The 18,631-nt window shown below is 38.8% G+C and overlaps 1 protein-coding gene across 1 annotated transcript in view; it reads right to left on the minus strand.

Moving 5' to 3' along the window:
• The window catches only part of PCSK1 (proprotein convertase subtilisin/kexin type 1), a 61,507-nt gene extending 51,029 nt beyond the window's left edge, over window positions 1-10,478 (minus strand). Inside the window, exons 1-2 of the mRNA XM_043976057.1 lie at window positions 9,880-10,478; window positions 5,746-5,850 (exon numbers count right to left, since the gene is read on the minus strand). Of these exons, the coding sequence (XP_043831992.1) occupies window positions 5,746-5,850; window positions 9,880-10,059 (285 nt within the window). The 5' untranslated portion in view covers window positions 10,060-10,478. The remainder of the gene's footprint in view (window positions 1-5,745; window positions 5,851-9,879) is intronic.
• Between the last annotated feature and the right edge of the window lie 8,153 nt (window positions 10,479-18,631).

Here is an 18,631-nt window from a genome sequence, read left to right on the forward strand (position 1 = left end):
CCAATTTTCCCACACCTTCTCCAACATTTATTATTTTCCTTTTTTGTCATTAAGGCTTAACTCTTTATCACACTCTATTGTTCTCCTGTGAAGACTATAATGGCTGCAAGAAGACAGTAATACATTACGAATAAAATTAGGCTATTTGATCTTCTCTGTGGATACTTTGAATTCAAAAAAGCTTTGGTTTCTCATCATTCTGCCCAATCACCCTTTCCTCTGTGAGTTGAAAGAAGGGGATATATATATATATATGTATATATATATAATATATATATGTGTGTGTGTGTGTGTATGTATATATATATATATATATATATATATATATATATATAGAGAGAGAGAGAGAGAGAGAGGAGAGAGAGAGAGAGAGAGAGTGTTGAACTGTGTTGATGATAGCTGTGGAGGTCAGTCTGCCTTCAATAGGTGCTGTCATTTAACCAGGGGAACAAAAATGCTTGGCCCCAGTTCCTAGAGACAAGAACCTTGTTGAATGCTGATACAAAACCTGCAAAAAGAGGTCTGGCCTGAGGAGAGGAAATGAAGGTTTCATTGGAAAGGGACCTGAAAGATATTTGCTTGGGTTTGTAAAATACAAAGACACAGGATGCTGGAGCTAGATGGTACCCTAGAGATTATTTAGCCTAACTCATTCATTCAGGTTAAAAAAATGAAAACAAACAAAACTAAGACCCAGAGAGGAGATGTGACCTTTATTTTTTAAGCCTGCAGAGTTAATGACAGAGCTGCAACTCAAATCTGGGCTTCTTAAGTCCCATCCCATTGCTTTTTCCATTAGTTATTATAATATTATCTACTTCACAGAGAATCATTGTAGCAAAGAATGTTGAAGCTGGAAGGAACATCAACGATAATTTTGTCCAGCCCTTTCAGTTTAGAAAGGAGGACTAAAGTGCCAAGACTAAAGTAGAAGGAAAGTTGGTGCACGATCTTTTTGTTTACAGACCATGCTGTTGATGCAGCCTGTGAGGATCAATTCTCTGCTGCTTATGCCAATTTTCACCTAACAAGTAACACCAAGAAAGCAGAGCTCTCCCACCATCCATACATAGAAGCATTGGTGACAGGAAATGGAGAAATATTGAATGTTGTGGCTAACTTCACTTACCTTGGCAGTATACTTTCCAGGGAGGTATACATGGATGAAGAGGGTGACACATGCCTTGCTAGCTCAGTGTTTGGGAGGCTCCAAAGGAAAGTGTGGGAAAGAAGAAGTATTAAACTGACTACCAGGCTGAAGATAGAGCTGTTGTGCTGACCTCATTGTTTCATGCCTGTGAAACCTGGCCACCATTCTAGCACCATACCAGGCAACCATATCTCTTCCATTTGAATTGTCTTATGAAGATTCTAAAGATTGCCTGGTAAGATAAGGTCTTTTCTTGAGCTGAACTGTCAACCATTCAAACTCTACTGCAGAGAGCACAGCTCTGATGGGCTAGCCATATTGTTTGAATGCCAAACATACATTTGCCTAAAAGACCATTTTATGGAGAACTCACATGAGGCAATTGCTCACACAGTGGTCAGAAGGACAATTTCAAGGTCTCTTTGAAGAACTTTGGAATTTATTGTGTGACCTGGGATATGCTGGCAAAGGACTGCTCAGCATGGCATTCCAACATTAAAGAAGGTGCTGTGCTCCACGAATAAAACAGAATTGCAGAAGCTCAAAAGAAACTTGAGATGTACAAATTGAGAGGCAGCTTCACTCCAAATGTTTATGTGAACTATTTGTGCCTGACCTGTGGTGGAGTCTTCAAGCTTGTATTGGTCTGATCAGCCACAGTTGGACACACTGTACCTTGACTCCAACACAGTGATGCCATTTTGGTCCTCTTCAAGAACAAAGGACAACAGCCAATCAACCAACAAAGGAGGAAATTGAAACACAGAAGTGTAATAGTTAATAGCAGAACCTGAACTAGAAGCCAGGTCTCCTCTCTCAGTCTCAGATTGAAGCATGCTATTTTCAATTATGTTGGGTTTTTTAGTTGTTGCTTCTTCTTTATTATGGTTTTTTCTTTGCTTTTGTTCTGATTCTTCTCTCACGAGATGACTAATGTGGAAATATTTTTTAACATGAATGTAATATATAACCTATATCAGATTGCTTGCTGGCTTCTGGAGGAGGGAAGGAAGGGAGGGTGGGAGAAAAATTTGGAACTCAAAATCTTACAAAAATTAATGTTGAAAACTATCTTTACATGTAATTGGAAAAAAATAAAATAAAATACTAAGAAAAAAATCCAGCTCTGCCTCTCCCTTCTCATATGACCTCCAGATTTCTCATTTGCAAAATGAAGAGATGGAAAGAGGGGAAATAGCATAGTCATCAATGGAGAAGAAGCTAGTCACAGAGACAGGAAGAACTGGGTTCAATTTTCACCTCTAATATATATTGACTGTTTGGCTCTTGGCAAGCTAATTAACTTCTCTCCAAAGGACTAAGACCATTTGTTGATCTCCCTTAGTGGAGGGAACATTCTCATCTGTATTTCCTTATACCTATGATATCATAAGGTACTGGGAAGTATAATGAGGGGATTGGACTACATGCCCTCTAAGGTGCCTTTAAACTCTTAGAGCTCTGGAGTTGGAGTCAGGAAGACCTGAGTTCAAATCTTTCCTCCAACAACTCAATAGTTGTGTGACCCTGGGCAAGTCACTTATCCTCTATCTACCTCAGTTTCCTCATTTGTAAAATGAAGATATTATCATACAAATTTCCAAGGGTCATTGTGAGGAAAAAATTACTTAATATTTATAAAAATTCCTTGTGATCCTTAAAGTGCTATAAAATTCTATCATCATAATCAAATTGATTAAATTCTATGGGAAGTATAATCTGACATAGCCACATAGAGCTGAACAATAAAATCTAGAGGCTGTTGAAACTAAAGAAAATCGAATTCTCATCTATAAACTGAGAAAGTTGGGCTTGATGGTTTCTAACATCTTGTCTAACTGTAAATCTATGATCATTTGTTGCATGAAATTTTCTACATGCACAAGGTCACATCAAGTAGTAATTCTAGGGCAGGGGGTGATTTGAACATGGGTGTTCAGACTCCAAAATCAATGCTCCTTTTTTTTGAGGCTGGGTCTCCATATCTTTCCCATGCTGGACATAGAGTGTCCATCCACTAGGGCAATGTTTCTGGAGAGATCATGCGGTCCATTATGCTTTCTTCCAGTTGAATTTTCCAACTGTATTTTCTTGACAGCCATTTTTCCCAGGATGAACAAGAATGAATCCTCTAACCATGTTGAAAAGTAAAAACTACAAATGGCTCCAAAGGCAAGGTATCAATCAGAGGCAAGATATCTCATATGTAGCCCAAAAGAAAATAGTCACAAATAGTGGTGTACCCTATAGCTGCTAATCAGACAAAAGGCACAATGTTCCCAGTTTGGAAACAACTACAGTTCAGATTATCATAAAATATTATACATAGTTAAGACATTGACAATCAGTTTTCAAATACAAGAAATCTTATTATGTATATGTGTATGTTTAATTCTGTTTGCATAATGTCCCAAAAGTCTTAGTGCAATTTAAAACTTTAATAGCTTAAAGTAGTTATTTTAACAAATAGTAATGACATAGCCATTTGAATAGCTACTTAAAATAAGATTTAATAGCTTAAAATGCACTAAGAGTTTTGGGATGCTGTGTGTATATATATACTTGTATGCATATGCACATGTATAGGGGGCAGCTAGGTGGCACAGTGGATAAAGCACCGTCCCTGGAGTTAGGAGTACCTGAGTTCAAATACGGCCTCAGACACTTGACACTTACTAGCTGTGTGACTCTGGGCAAGTCACTTAACACCCATAGCCCTGCAAAAAAAATACTATATATGCACATGTATACATACATAGACATGCATACATGTGTGTGCTAGCCTTGTGGAATCTTTTTTCAGGGGGGAGGCAATGAGGGTTAAGTGGCTTGCCCAGAGTCACACAGCCAGTAAGTGCCAAGTGTCTGAGGCCGGACTGGAACTCAGGTTCTCATGAATCCAGGGCTGTTGCTTTATCCACTACATCACCTAGCTGCCCCATGAAGTCTTTTTTAAAGTCACTTGATAGATTAAATTTATACCAGCACCTATCTGTGGTACAATGGGAGGACCCCTGGACTCAGAGCTATAAGGCCAGGGCTGGAATGTTGACTTTGCCACTTATTAACTGTGCAACTTTAGATAAATTTCCTTAGCTCTCTTGGAATTGATTTCCTTGTCTGCAAAATGGGTCTCTACTCACCTCAGAGGGTTGCTGTGGGGAAAGCTTTTTGTAATTGCTATGTAAATAAAAATCTGTTATCATGAGACTTTTGTCTCATGATTCGTGGTCTAAGGTGAACATTGGTTAAGTATTTTGAGATATGTTTTTATAATAAGTACCTGCATTTGAAATAAGATATGTAAATATGATTTTAGTGGAGGAATATATATTATAATAATAAATTATATATATATATATATAATTATACATAATTATATCACATACAATATATATTCCTCCACTAAACATATGTATATACACACATGCATACAGTTTTAAGCTAATGCAATTAGAACACCTTGCATATGTATATATGTGTATGTGTATACTACATACATATGTGTGAATGCTTTAGCACAAGTCCAATCATATCACACACACACACCCCTTCTCAATAAACTCTTATTGCCTCCAAGTTCAAATACAAAATGTTTTGAAAAAAAGGAAAAAAGAAAAGTTTGGCATTCAAAGCCCTCATAACCTAGCCCCTCCTACCTTTCCAGTCTTCTTATACCTTATTCCTTGACATGCATTCTTCAATCCAATGTGATTGGCTTCTTGGCTGTTCCAGGAACAAGACATTCCATCTCTCAGTTCTGAGCCTTTTCTTTAACTGTCCCCCATGCCTGGAATTTTCTCCTCTTCCATTGTACCTACTGATCTCCCTGGCTTCCTTTAAATCCCAACTAGAATCCCACCTTCTACAGGAAGTCTTCCTTAATCCCTCTTAATTCCAGTGTTTTCCTTCTGTTAATTATCCCTTACTTATCTCCTATGTCACTTGCTTTCTATATATTTGTTTTCGTGTTGTCTCTTCCAGTAGTTTATAAATGGCTTGAGGGCAGCGATTGTTCCGCTCTTTTTGTATTCCCAAGCACTTAGCACAGTGCCTGGCACATAGTAAGTTCTTAATAAATGTTTATTGATTGATTGATGGATATAATAAATTCATATTCCTATGCCTTAACTGGAATAGTAGAGGTAAGCCTGGCTTCTTGGAGGCTATGCCAACAGCAAAACAAATAAAAATAATCTCTGGCAAGTATTAGCAAGCTGCTGGTCCTGAGATATCCAAAGACTAGCCAAGCTAAGACTGGTGAGACTCATTACCAGAATGGCTATCGGGAGATAAATTTGGTGCCACAACAACTCTCAAAGACTTTCTATCAAGTCCTTAGAGGGACTAAGATCTGGCTTGGAAGGAGTCACAGGGGCAAAATCACAGCTATTTGTAGCATCAACGTATACAACAGGTACAATATGTTCATTCATGTTTATCAGCTCACACAAATTAATCCAATAATATTATCTTTAGTGAAAATAAACAGTAAGGAAAATTACAGAAGTCTAATCATCAGAATAAAAGTCCATTGGCTTTCATTAAAAGTAAGGCATAGGCAGACTGGTTCATAGAGAAATTAAAGAACTTACTCGGTCATCATCAGATAATCTCTTCGTGATGTGAATGGCACTTCTTCGAGACCTTCTTGGGTGACTTTTATGCCTGAATAAATAGTGATTTTCAAGTGATCCAATCTATAAGTCAGAGAGATTTCAAAATAAAAAAATCATTTCTTAACAAAGCACTTATCTGACAACTAATTTCAAATGACCTGCAAAGGATGGCTTTTATTTAGACTATTACTTGAATTTTAAATTAGAATTTGCCTCTTCATAGGATCATGGATATAGAGCTGAGTCAGTCGATAAATTTTTACTAAATACCTCTTATGTACCAGACACTCTGATAAACACTGGTAATTAAAAAAAAAAATTAAAGGTAAAATACTGTCCCTGTCCTCAAGAAGCTCACAGTCCAATGTGGAAGACTACATGGAAACAACTATGTGTGAATAAGAAATAGACAGGATAAAATGGAGATGATTAACGAAGAGAAGACACTAAAATTAAGAAAGAGACTTTGGAGGCCACTGATTTTGATCCCATCATTTTACATTTGAAACAACTGAAAAATAGAAAGGTTAAAGTGTCTAAGTATCTCAGGTGGGATTTGAATCTGTTTCTTTGACTGAAAGTGCCCTTTCCACTGGGTGACACTACAGATGTTTGCCCTTCTTTTCTTGGTATCACATACATGAATATGATAGGCCTCAGTTATGGACCATTTTTGGTTCATTCTATATTAATGGAAAAGAGTCTGCTTCCATTTAGAAGCAGTAAATTTTCATAGGATATTGCCTCTCATAGTGCTAGACACATAGAAGAGATTCAATAAATATTTAATGAACTCAATATAACTGAGAAGAAATAAATGTTTTCTCTTCTTGGGTCCTATTTAAATAGGCTGTTATAAAGGCTATGCTGATGATTTGTATTATTGTCATAGCCATAGTCATAGGTAGATACATTTGAGTCAGAATGATTATGTTCTTCAATGCTGATCATACTTTCATTGGAAGAGTTAGCTTTAGTCACTACAAATAGCTTGGGAAAAATAATCTTCATAAATACTTTGCCATTTAGTGTGTCTAATCCAGTTGATCCCCCATTATAAATATTTGATTCAACAAGCATTTGTTAAATGTCAAATATGTTTCAGGAATTGTGCTAGGCACTAGAGACAAATACTGGGCATTTTGGGACAGTATCAAAATGTGGATACTTAATGACCTAAAAGAAGATTACTCACTAGTGACCCTCCCTCTTCTCCTTCAGCCTCCACATACAATCTTAACCATATTAAGTAATAAAATACTAGCAAATGGCTATCTAGGTCAGTGAGAGTGAATTGTGTAAGAAATCATGAAAGGAAAGCTATGGCTTTAAGCAGAACAATAATAAATATTCCACTGAGAAAAGTATGCAAATCATAAGCTAATAACTATGAGTTATCTTAACCATCTTTAGTGATAACACCTCTTTTTGACTCCCCACAATGAAAATTTGAATGAGGACCACTTACTTGATTTGTTCTACTTATTTATTTATTGGGGGGAGGGGCAATGGGTTAAGTAACTTGCACAGAGTCACACAAACCAGTAAGTGTGTGAAGTCTGGATTTGAACTCAGGTCCTCCTGACTGCAGAGCTGGTGCTCTATCTACTGCTTGTTGTTGTTTGCTGTTTGTCCTTCATTCTCTAAGAAGAGCATGGTATCACCTTCAGGTCATGACTTGCAGTGAATTGGATTTAATTGAGGCAGGGCTGTGCAAGGTCACCAACCTTACTCTTTCCTCCAGAGTCATATGGGTCCAGTGGTAAGATATACATCAGGAACACTAGAGATGGCCCCAGATGTTTTAAGGCAATTCGGAGTTAAGTGACTTGCTCAGGGTCACACAGCTATTAAGTGTCTGAGGTGAGATTTGAGCTCAAGTCCTCTTGACTACAGGGCCAGTGTTTTATCCACTGCACACCACCTAGCTATCCCTGCTATTATTTTTATATGTATCATTTCATTATATATATACATGCTATTATTTGTATATAATTTTATACACACAGACACATATATATCTTAAAATTAGATTGTAGACACCTGGAGGACAGCAACTGTGTGAAAGCAATATGAGGTAATGGATAGAGCACTGGACTTGCAGCTAGAAGGAATCTGCTTCAAACCCTGCCTCAGACACTGGGGTCCTACCACAGTACCTTACACAAAGTATACGTAATTAATAAATGTTTATTTGAAATCGAATTGGATTATTGTATGATTTTTTTCCATATTAGAGGCAGTCTTAGAGACAAAAAAAAAGCCAACTGGGATTAGTTTTGAGATCATTACATTTAGTCCTTCCCCATTCTCACACTCCAGTAGGACTTCGGTTCATTTGTATGACTCTGGGCAAGTCACTTAATGCCTCCATGCAATTATCTAAGACTACAAGTTGTAGAACAGTTGATGATCTGCATTGCTCATGGGGAGGTCCCTATGAAATCACTACTACCAAAAGACATTGTATCCATTATGCCCGATGCCCTGTATCCTATTTATCTGTGTACATGCCTTATCATTCCACACTAGTAAGCTCTTTGAGGGTAGGGACTGTCATTTTTTCATCTTAGTATCCCTGGCTACAGGGATACAGTACCTGATACTTAGGAGAACTTAATAAATATTTGTTAAATTGAATCGTAGTTGTACTAAAGAAAAGAGTCTTTTTACCAGCATATGAAAAAAGAGAAAGGAATAATAAATTCTGATTTGGTATCTTATATTTAGTCCTCATTTTCTTCCTCCAGTCCCTCCCTGTACAGGGACTGGGAATTCTGCAGGATTTTACTTGACAGTGGGATTGCCGTTTATTTCAGACCCAAGTTGAAAAATGTAGCCAGCGGGAGTGGAATGTACATCCATTCCCCAGTGGCCTCAGTGGATAGAATTAGCAATTACACGGAAACGTAAATGCAGTTACTCATCTGTGGATACAGTAGCGTCACGAACACGACCTCCGGAAAAACGCGCCAAAAAAAAAAAGAAAAAAAAAAGGAAAGGGGAAAGGAAATAAAAAGGAAAATGGGGGGGGGAAGGAAAAAAGGGGGAAGGAGAAGAGGGAAAGTACAACTCCCCCATCCTCCGCTCCACCTACCTCGTCACCCCTACTCACAGTAACTTCCCAGGCAGCGAGCGGGGATTTTAATTTAGGAAAGAGACTAATTTGTCACCAAGCCTGGCAGATGAACACTCACCCCCGGCTCTCTTATTCACCACTTATTTCTGTGAACCTGAACTCCACTTTTTCTCAGGCTCTTCCTTCCCAAGGAGGTAGACCCCTGGCCTTAGCTATTACGCACTTGGCAAAAGGACGCGAAGGTTAAATATATCCCTTCCCCAAAGTCAGGCAGTTTGAAGCCTGGGGGTGAAGGATGGGTGGGGGGGTGCAGAAAGGGAAAAGTTGAGAGCCCAGACTTCGCAAGTTTCCCGGTGAAACATCTGTACAACCAGAAAAGGTGGGCAGGGCGGGGCCTGGGACCCGGGGGCGGTCCCCGAATTCAGTACAACGCTCCCAGACAGTTCCCGGCAATCTCCGCACCCCCTGAGCTTCTCTGGGATTCGATCCATCTCAGGCTGAGTTCTACCTCAGTAGCTCTGGCATGCCCCCTTGCAGCTGCCGGGACGGCTAGCCAATATCACCAAGGCCTGCCTTGCTTATGACGCTGCCATATTGAAAAGAAGGAAGCAGCCAGCTGCTCCTGACGCAGACTGGGTCGAGGCTCTAGGAACTGCGTGCGTCGGGACTCCTGCCCGGCGGGTCCCGGGAGTCTGGGTGTATTGGGAATTCCCTAGGCAAGGGGGAAGAGATTTCATTTAGAAACCGCACTGGAACGGATTCGGATCTGAGAGCAGGCAGTGAGTGAGTGGCAAAGAGAAAAGCATTCAGCTGCACAAACATGCTTCTTCTGCCTGGTCGCACCCATAGAAATGACAAATAATGCATGCATTCTAACAGTCCGCACAGAAAAGGGAATAAATAAGTCAAGCAGAGCAAACCCCGTTCAATGTTAACGGTGACTAGAAGATTGGCAGGACTGGCAAACCCCAACATATAGACACTACATCTGCCCCGAGCACCAGAAAGTAACTTGTGAAGTGTAAGCTTACCTGTCCGAGAAGGTCGTAACCCAGCTCCTCTGCTATCTCTCTGGCTGAATTTAGACCCCCAGGAATCTCCGCTGCCCATTCATTAACGAACTGTTTTTCTGCTCTACCACTGTACATTGCACACCAGCAGAAATAGAGAGCAAAAACAATATACTGCAGAGACCAATATCTCACATCCATTGCACACACACGATGGGAATAGGAGGGAAGAGAAGCAAATATAGGAGAAAGACAAACAAGAAATCAATCTTTCAAGACTCAGACGCTGTCGGATCACTTCTTGCTCCTCGTTGCTATGCTAACGGATAGGACGTGCAGAAGTAAGAGCTTTCCAGAGAGCGCACAGCACAGCGCCTCTGTCTCTGGGCTGAATGGAGCCCCAACCCTCCAGAGTCAGAATGGAAATGAGTGTTTACACGTCAAATCGACGAAAGCCATCTCTTGACGTCAGATCTACCTGGACTAAGATCTTGATGGTATTCCCGGCGGGGTAGGGAAGCGGCCAAAATAAAGCAGTGGGGGTTAAGAAAAATCGTGAAACCGTTTGCTTGGCTCTGTGAAGGCGGCTGCCTTTTCTATTCCTGTAGCTATCTCGCCATGAAAAAGAATGTACATCTATCAAAGTGAAATGCCCCATTTGAGTCCCCCAAGTACCGACCAGTTTGAGGCACTCATGATTGCAGGATAAGTCTGATTGGTTTGTTTTTATTGTATTCCTCGGAGACTTGATCTCTGCAAGTATCCTGCAGAAATCACAAAAGCCTCTTGTACAGTTGAGAATCTTTTGACAATACAAGCCTGGGGAAATGGGAAATAGCCTCTCCTAAGAAGTCAAACACTTACTCAACACTGCCCATTTTAGAAAAGGGGTGACAGCAATGGGTTGTCTCTTTGAAACTATCAGGTTTTCAAATATGCCAAGTTTGGTTTAAAGATATATTTCCTGCCATTCCCCCCTTAGTTTACCACTACAAAACGAAACACGAAACTTTATTACAAGCACCAAGCATGACCTTGAATATATTATCAAATATATCTGATCTTTAAAAACAAATGCAAATTAAGATCTGGGCTTCATAGACCACCTGAAAAAAGCTTGCTTTCCCCTCCCTCCCTTAGGGCTGAGACGGAAATTGGGTAAAAGGTCACAGAAATTTTTGTCTTTTGTCCTCTGGGGAAGAAGGAGATCATAAATTCATTACTTTTTCTTATGAGGACACACACAGTCCTTCAACTTTCCCACACTTTTGCAGGTCCCTTTACTTGATTACTCCTCTAAAACCCTCCCCCTAGTTTTTCCTATTTTTCATAATGGAAGAAGTTCATCCTAGATTAAAACAATAAGAGAATTTCTAAATTAATGACAGAGGCAGGAACCCGATTCTGTTTCCCACTCTCCATTTGCTGATTCTGCACTGGATTAAATAAACGTGGCTCTGGAAATCACAGATTCTAAATTTCAGCACCAGGGTCTGGACAGCGTTTCAGTTTCTGAGGAAGAGCTGCCTTCCTTCCCCTCCCCCTCCACTTTTTTTTTTTTCCCCTACCATAGATCTTTGCAGTTATTGGTTTAGGTCCAAATGTGATTTTCTTCCCCCCACTCCCTGCCCCAAATGGACGTTGGATGTTGGGGTGTTGCTAAACATATAACTCTAAGCCGGGTTAATTAAAATTCCTCTGTGTAGTAAAACTGGAAAGGAAAAAAAAAGAGTGATTTTTTTGTTTAGCCTGCTGCTCTAAAGAAGAGAGATTTTAGCCTCTAGCAGCCTATAGGTGGAGCTCTACTTGAGTAGGGAAGAGAAAAAAGTGAAAGAGAGGAATGAAGGAATAGAAAAAGGAGTCAAGGAGGAAGAAAAGGAGAGGATAGAAAGATGCATGTGCAGATAGATATACAGGAAGGCATATACAATTAACCTCAGTCCTCAGTGAAGCTCATTAATGACTATCTAAAGCCTATTTTCTTCTTGCTCTGGTTAAACATCACTTGTTTTACAGAGTTGCTAGATTCTATTTCTAAAATGCTCTTTTGATTATAAAAATTGTAAAACTGGTTACTTAAAACAAATCACACCAATACATATAAGCCTGTAAAAGAACATATTTACATAATCCATGCATTGAAAATTAGAAACCTAATTGGAGAAGTCAGCCCTAGAAACATAAATTTTAGATCCTTGGATGAATCTGCAAACCTTTCTTTACAGATTGACTCACCAGTAATAGTCATTTCCTTTATGCAACATACAACTGTAGCTGTTGTGTGCACCTTCGTTTTGCACATTTCAATCACATTAGAAAGACATATTTATGTTAGGGAGAGACATTAATAACCCCAGGGGTGCAATTTTATCTATATTAGACAAGTGTCCAATAATAATGCTATATGCTACAGGACAAGTACATTTTTGTTTGTTCTTATTGCTACTTAAAACCAGTGTTAGGAAGGTTTTCAATTATCAGGCTTTTGTCTCACATGGAAGAACACAAGTTTGGGTTATTTCATGGACTAGAACCAGTTTTCACAATGTTGCTAAATACCAATACAAATATTAAAAGTACCAGTTAATTCATTATCTTTTTTTTTAGTGAGGCAATTGGGGTTAAGTGACTTGCCCAGGGTCACACAGCTAGTAAGTGTTAAGTGTCTGAGGCCAGATTTGAACTCAGGTACTCCTGACTCCAGGGCCTGCGCCACCTAGCTGCCCCCTTTTTTTTCTTTCTTTTTTCTTTCTTTTTTCTTTCTTTTTTTTTTTGGTGAGGCAACTGGGGTTAAGTGACTTGCCCAAGGTCACACAGCTAGTAAGTGTTAAGTGTCCAAGGCCGGATAATTCATTATCTTTTAATGGACACTTTTCTTTTCCACATTTTATTCTAGAGGAGTGATAGTTCTCCTTCTGACCAAAGTTAGCCTCTCTACTTTTATCCTTGAATCTCTTTCACATTCTCCAAATATACCCTTTCTTTCTTGCAGCTTCAATAGTTCTTACTCTACCATATGCTTCCTTTTTACCTGTATGCATGTCTGGGTCTTCCTTGTAAGCCCATCCCTTGGCATTCCCTTAAGGTATTATATTTCCCCTTCACTGTGAAATTTCTAGAAAGGTCAAGTTACTTCCTGCCTTTACCTTCTCACTGACCACTTGTTCCCCAGCTCCTTGCAACCTGGATTCTATCCTATGAAATTGCTCTTTCAAAGGGAGACCATCTCTGTACACCAAATCCAATGCTTGCTTCTCAGTCCTTCTCTTCAGTGACCTTTCAGTATTATTTGAAACAGTTTGCCACTCCTTCCCTCCTGGACAATGTTTGCTTTCTTGGCTGCTATAATACTACACACTACTGATTATCACTCTTAGCATCCTTTTCAAAGATGTGTTTATTTTCTCACCCTCTTTAATGTAAGAGTTTCTCACAAAGCTCTATCCATATCCCTCTTCTATTCACAGAATTACAGAATTTCAAAGGTCATCTAGAGTGCTCTCTATAACATTTCTAACTAGTTATTGTCCAAGCTTAACTCGAAGACCTCCAGTAAGGAGGAACCAACCAAGGCAAACATTTGAGGCATCCTTTTCCACTTTGGGGCAGGTATGATTATTAGGAAGTTTTTTCCTGCTATCAAACCTAAATTTACCTCGTTGTAACTTCCACTCATTGTTCCTAGTACTTCCCACTGGGATTAAACAGAATAAGATGCCTCTTACAAATTATAGCCTTGAAAGTACTTGACAACAGCTATCCTCATACCCCTTCATGAATCCTCTTTTTTGCAAGCTAACCTCCAACTGGTCCTCACACAACACTGTCTTAAGGCCCACTATCCTTCTTTTAATTAGCTTCTGAATGTTCTTCAGATTTTCAATGTCCTTCCTAATTTGTGGTGTACAGAATTGAACACAATTGTGCAGATGTGGTCTAAGGCAGAATACAGTGAGACTATAACTACTCCATCTCTGGAATCTATCCCTCTTAATGCATACTTCAATCTGTGTTCCATCAATATCAGTTCTTTCTTTGGAGGTGGATAGTATGCTTGTCTTTAGTCCTTTGAGATTGTCTTAGATCATCGTATTAGTGAGAATAGTTAAGTTATTCATAGTTCTTCATCAAGCAATATTGTTGTCACTATATACAACATTCTCCTGGTTCTGTCGACTTCACTATTCATCAGTTCATATAAGTCTATTCAGGTTTTTCTGAAATAGTCTTGTTTGTTATTTCTTATAGCAAAATGATATTCCATCACAATCATATACCACAGCTTGTTTAGCCATTCCTCAATTGACGGGAATTCCTTTGATTTCCAATTTTTAGCCACCACAAAAAGAGCTACTATAAATATTTTTTGTACAAATAGATCTTTTAGGGGGGCAGCTAGGTAGTATATGGATAAAGCACTGGCCCTGGATTCAGGAGGACCTGAATTCAAATCTGGCCTCAGACACTTGACATTTACTAGCTGCGTGACCCTGAGCAAGTCACTTAACCCTCATTGCCCCACCAAAAAATAAAAAAAAAACAAATAAATCTTTTTTATCTTTTTGGTATGTCTTTGGGATATAAATCTAGCAGGGATGTTGTTGGATCAAAGGGTATGCATAGTTCTATAGCACTTTGGGCATAGTTCCAAATTGCTCTCCAGAACAGTTGGATGCCTTTACAACTCCACCAACAGTGGATTAGTGTCCCAGTTTTCCCACATCTCCTTCAACATCCAATATTTTCCTTTTTTGTTATATTTGCCACTCTTATAAATGTGAGATAACTCAGAGTTGTTTTAATTTGTAATTCTCTGATGAATAGCAATTTAGAGCATTTTTCATATGACTATAGATGGCTTTGATGTCTTTGTCTGAAAACTGTCTGTTCATATCCTTTGATAACACAATACCTTCTCATTTAATGCCCCTTTGATTATTTTTTTAAATGTCAGACAAATATATTCTTACCACCTTTTGAAATATGAACTAAATCCCTAACCAGGATTATAAATTGTTTCTTTTCCAAGACCTTGTAATCATTGGCAATGCTTTTGAGGTTCCGTCTGGCAATATCATTTGTTCCCATGTGAATCACTACATGTAGGTGTTAGATACTCATTTTTACAAGTCCGGAGACATTCTCTGTTACATCTTAGATACATGCTCTGAGAATGCAATGGACATCTATATTGCTATTATCAAAAAAAATTCCCCTTATTTCCTCTCAGCAAGATGTTAACACCCCTCCATTATTTTCCCCTTCTTCTGATTGTTACCTGAATCATCTCTCATCTGACAGTATTTCTGTTCTTCTTCCCTCCCTCCTCACCCCTCCCTAAGATATCAAGCAATTCAATGTAAGTTATACATGTGCAGTCATGCAAAACATCTTCACATTCCTCAGGCTGTGAAAGAAAAGAGACAAAATAACTTTAGAAAGAAGAACTAACAAATACAATTATACTTCAACTTGTATTCAGATACCATCAGTTCTTTCTCTGTAGATGGTTTGCATTTTTATATGTCCTTCTGATATAATCCTGCTCATCATTTCTTGCAAATCACTATCACTAACTGTATTACCTTCCATCCTATTCCCTCCCCTTAATATTTACTCTATTTTCTACCTTTTTTCACTCTATCCCTCCTAAAAAGTGTTTTGCTTTTTACTTCTCTCTTCCCCTTTCCTTAGACTCTTCCCCTTTATGCCCTTCCCCTCCCACTTTCCCCCCACAAGCTTGAGTGTGTGTGTTATTCCCTCTTTGAGCCAATTGTGATGAGAGTAAGGCTCACTCACTCCCCTTAACTTTATTTTAAAGATGTCATCAAGGGTCAGCTAGGTGACACAGTGGACAAAGCAACAGCCCTGGACCCAGGAGGCCCTGAGTCCAAATCTGGCCCCAGACATAAACCACCCCACCCTGCCTGCCCCACAAAAAAACAAGGATAAGCAAAATATTATTTGTTATTTATTTATTTATTTATTAAGAAATTTCCCCAAGTTACATGTAAAAAACCCAAATTTTTCAAGCTGATTTTTAAAACTTTGTGTTCCAAATTTTCTTGTAAGTTTTCCTTTTGAGATTTCTTTCTGGAGGTGATTAGTGGATTCTTTCAATTTCCATTTTCCCTTCTGCTTCTAGAATATCAGGGCAATTTTCCCTGACAATTTCTTAGAAGATGATGGCTAAACTTTTGTTTTGATCATGGTTTTCAGGTAATCCAATGATTTTCAAATGATTTCTCCTGGATTTATTTTCCAGGTAAGCCGTTTTTTCCAAGGAGATATTTCATATTTCCCTCTATTTTTATTCATTTGGATTTGCTTTACTGTGTCTTTATTTCTCATAAAGTCATTATCTTGTATTTGCTTTATTATACTTATTAAGCAATGATTTTCTTCAGAGAGTTTATGTACTTCCTTTTCCATTTGGGCAATTTGGCTTTTCAAGCTGTTGACTTTTTTTTTTCATGACTCTCCTGCATAGCTCTCATTTCTCCATTTTTTCCTCTACCTCTCTTACTTTTCCCTCTGCCTCTCTTACTTTATTTTCAAAGTCCTTTTTGAGAGCTTCCATGACCTGAGACCAATTCATATTTTTCTTGGAAGCTTTGGATGTTGGAGCTTTGACTTTGTTATCTTCTTCTGAGAGTGTATTTTGATTTACCTTGCCACCAAAGAAACTTTTGATGGTCTGCTTCTTTCTCTGCCTGCTCATCTTGCCCGCCTATTTCTTGACTTTTAACTCCTTCTTAACATGTAGTGCTGCTTCCAGGATGCACTGTTCCAAGCTACAGGGGTTCTTAGATAGTACAATTTAGGCTCTTTCTCAGCCAGCCTGGCCTGTAAGTAACCACGGGCCTTCTTTCTCTTTAACCCTGAAGCAGAAATCTCATTGAAATCTGGTTCATTATGGTCAAAAGCTTGGCATGCCTGTGCCTCTCCTGCACTGGACCATTGCCAAGTAAGTCTACTTCCTGAGTAACACCACAGCACTCATGTCTCTGCTCCAGCAAAGACCCCCCTACTATTTCTCCCTGGCTGACCATTGGACCCCCTCACCGGTCCTTGAGCCAAGTTTCAGAAGAAGCCACTGATGCTGAAGATTATGAGGCTCTTGAAGTGTGGCCTGCCTGGCCCTGGATCTGCACCACATGCTGCTCTCCTCTTTCATCCTGTACAGCAGACAATCCCTGCTGCCTATTTAAGCTGTCTTTGGCTCAAAAATAGTCTCACTCTCTTCTTTTGTGGGGTTTTCTGCTCCAGGAGTTGCCTTGTGGCATTTTTTTTGAAGGTATATGGATGGATTTGTCAGGAACTCAGAGAGTCACAGCCTTTCCTCTACCATCTTGGCTCTATCCCCTCACTACCTGTTTATTCTTTAGAAAATCTTTTTTCTCCATTTTAAGAACAACTGTGTGTACAGATATACATAAACAAACACACACACACACATACACACACATATATATATATATATATATTTGCATGCATATATGCATATTATTCTTAGCTCCAAGTGTTTAATAGGTCTTTGACTTCCCTTCTTCCTATGTTTCACATTCTTCCACAGTTCAACTTCCTGACTTGGGTCAGATTTCCTCTCTGTCTCTTTAGATACTTTTCAGACTTTTTACTGTCCCTCTTTTGATTTTTAAAAAATACTCTGTTGTTGTCACTCATAACAAAGAATGTAGAATCTTCTCTTTTAGTGGAAAGACTATCTTGAAGTTTGAACAAAGATAGAAGGCCACTTACTAGCAGCAGAAATATAAACAGAGCACACTCATTGTAAATTATTGCAAAATACTTGAGATCCTCCACAATGATTGTGAACCTTGGTCCTTGTCTTTCCCACTTCTTTATGAGTGTATATAACTAGATCTCATTAATACCTAATTGAGACATACCATTTATTACATCTTTATACTTTCATAATATTTTTATCACTTTTTAAGAACTTGACAACCAGTTTACCATTTGCTAAAACTGTCTTAACAAATGCCTTCTCCTTCTTCTCGAGTCTCTGTACTCAATCATTTTCCTCTTTCAACTGAACTCTTCTCTTTTTTCCTTAAGCTTGAGTTGTTCTCTAATATTTCCAATATTTCTTATTCGCAAATTTAATCTCTGGCCTTCACTACTACAAAGCTCTTCAATCCCCTTTCTTTTCTTTTCTTTTTTTTCTTTTGGTGAGGCAATTGGGGTTAAGTGACTTGCCCAGGGTTGCACAGCTAGTAAATGTCAAGTGTCTGAGGCCAGATTTGAACTCAGGTCCTCCTGACTCCAGGGCAGGTGCTCTATCCACTGTGCCACATAGCTGTTCCTCTTTAGTTCACTTCCACAATTCTCTTCTCCTTCTTATTCAGTTCAAGTTCTTCTCCATCCCCTTTTACGAAACAACACTCTCCTTCAAAAGTAAAAAGTCTTTCCTTTCATTTCACCAACTCATATGGTATTCATCATAAATTCAATGCAAATGACTTTCCATTATATATCTCCAGCTTTGTTCTTTACTTACTAAACACCTCCACCTTGTTGCTCCACTAGCAACTGAAGTTCAACCAGTTTAAAATTTCTTAAATATGTGTATTTTCTCCCAAGGCTGCTCCTCTTCTTGATTATAGCTGTAATCAAGATAAGAAGGAAACTAGAAAATTGGGGGACATTTTTATAGACAGTTTAACAAATTAAAGTCTCATATCTAAAATACATAGAGAACTTTGTCAAATCTGTAGGAATATGAGTCATTCCCCAATTGATAACTGGT

Source organism: Dromiciops gliroides, chromosome 1 (genome assembly GCF_019393635.1).
Source record: "Dromiciops gliroides isolate mDroGli1 chromosome 1, mDroGli1.pri, whole genome shotgun sequence".
Lineage (NCBI taxonomy): Eukaryota > Metazoa > Chordata > Mammalia > Microbiotheria > Microbiotheriidae > Dromiciops > Dromiciops gliroides.